The 2,045-nt window shown below is 39.3% G+C and overlaps 1 protein-coding gene across 1 annotated transcript in view; it reads right to left on the reverse strand.

Annotated features, from left to right (window-relative positions):
- The window catches only part of LOC118331757 (CAAX prenyl protease 2-like), a 2,141-nt gene extending 650 nt beyond the window's left edge, over positions 1-1,491 (reverse strand). The window contains exons 1-4 of the mRNA XM_035666828.1: positions 1,423-1,491; positions 799-877; positions 547-714; positions 234-305 (exon numbers count right to left, since the gene is read on the reverse strand). Of these exons, the coding sequence (XP_035522721.1) occupies positions 234-305; positions 547-714; positions 799-877; positions 1,423-1,482 (379 nt within the window). The 5' untranslated portion in view covers positions 1,483-1,491. The remainder of the gene's footprint in view (positions 1-233; positions 306-546; positions 715-798; positions 878-1,422) is intronic.
- Positions 1,492-2,045: the final 554 nt, after the last annotated feature.

Below are 2,045 nucleotides of genomic sequence, written 5' to 3' on the forward strand. Positions count from 1 at the left end.
TGTGTTTGAGAGAGAGAGAGAGATTGTATTTCAGCGTATATGTGTGAAAATAAAATGTCCCCATTTCGGATTAATAAAGTAAATCTTCTTGACAGAGTTTAGTTTGTGATCCAATAACCAAATCAATCCTAAAAAAGACACATGTGTTTCAGATTATGTTTCTGTGTTTGAATTTATTAGCTTGTGTTAATATAATTTGTTTTATTTAAGAAGAGTTTTGTAAGCCAACTGACCTGACACCAAGAGTATGACACTCATACTGTCCTTGTGGAGGCGCCGTTGCTCTATGATATGGTGGAAATGGGCTAGAAGGACACAGTAAAGTAGCAATGGATTATAGTGAAAACATACTCTAAATACCATACAATTCAAAATAAAACTGGTAAACATAAAAAAGGGTTTAATTCATAAAAAAGTTAACTGGTGTACTTTATCATTCATTAATCTGTTATGATAATGTATACTAATGTTTACTGTAAAAAAAATTCAACGTAGGCTAGATTGTAAATTCGAGTTGTTTACAGCGTGAGAATCTGGTTGCCATACCAACACCGAAGAACAGCGGAGCCATGAAGATGGCAGCCGTGGGTCCTGTGCAGGGCACCAGCATGGGCATCATGGCCCCTCTGAACACCAGCTCCTCTGTCAGTGGTGCCACCACCTGGTTCCTGAGCCACACTACATCTCCCACACACAACCTCCATGACTGAACATCTGGGAAAGTAAAGTCAAGACTCAAATGCATGCAAGCACACATGTAGAACTGACATTAAGTGCTAGACACAATGTTTAACTCACCTAGTGCAGACTGCAGTTCCCCAGTGAAGCCTTTGGGGTTGTCCATTGCAGACTGGACCAGGGGGCCGAGATAACATACCTGATGTTTTGAATAAAATCAAGTGTTTATTACATCCAGTGGAAGTATATATAAAAAAAGATTAAAGAGCAGGATGTAGAGACTACGGGCACATTTTTTCAATATGTGGTTTAAACATGCTCATGGGATATCGCTGCAGAATGCATACATTTAATGGCGGTTGTAAAGCCATGCTGCATCGTATTGGGATGGAAGCTGAATCTCTGAAATGTCAAAACTGCCTTAGTGCAGCATAAATAAAATATTCTAAGAGGAAAACAGGACCCATAGAGTAGTGTTTGAAGCTACAAACCTTTAAGTTCTCAGGTTGACTTTACAGTTATAGCAGGCTATGAAAACTATGGTAGTAAATATAGTTTTAAAAACCAAATGTTGTTTCATGGAAACTATGTTTATCTTTTATTCTGTCCTAAATTAAGACTCCTCAGTGCAAATCAGTAATCCATATTATGACATCAAAAGGTGCTCAAGTTGTATATAGTCTAGAAAAGAAAATATTCTTCTCCAAAAGGTTATAGGTACAGAAACATCTGTTTCCGACCTACCATGGTTAGTAGTAGTGGCAGTATCGCTGCAGGAACCAGGCTTTCCAGTCGAACTCCCATCAACTCCCACACTGACGCATCGACCTGGAAGGCCAGAATACGGCTTTATAAACATAACTTTTACCCTAAAGTGATTAGAAGGTTAAGCCCATGTGACCCAGGCTAAACCTCATGTATAGTGAAGATGCCCCCCAGGAGTGAGTTAACTGCGCTTCAACTGGAGGGTCAGGGTTCACTCGCCTCTGTCCCTTTCAGCTTGACCTTTGACCTCCCCTGGAATGGGTGTTCACAGTTTAACCAGATGCTTTCTCTATCTGGGGGGTGATGATGGTTACTTGTATTTAAAGCACATTGAAGTGTGATAGCATACAGTGTGAGCATGAGTATCTGAGTCATGCTGAGCTACATTTAATGCCTCAAGCTATACTGTGCTTGTGTATTAATATTCTTTTGGTATTGTTTGGGCATAGATTACATATACACTTAGTTTGTTAGGCACACCTAGCTAAAACTAATGCAGTCTGATACAACAGTTCTTCATTAAATCCTACCTTCATGAAGGTTTCTTTTGTTGAAACTGTTAGAGTGGTGTTGATTAAACTGTTTGGTCATTTTGGAGGTAT

Source organism: Morone saxatilis, unplaced genomic scaffold (assembly GCF_004916995.1).
Source record: "Morone saxatilis isolate NCDOM2014 unplaced genomic scaffold, NCSU_SB_2.0 Contig20, whole genome shotgun sequence".
In the NCBI taxonomy this organism is placed as follows: domain Eukaryota; kingdom Metazoa; phylum Chordata; class Actinopteri; family Moronidae; genus Morone; species Morone saxatilis.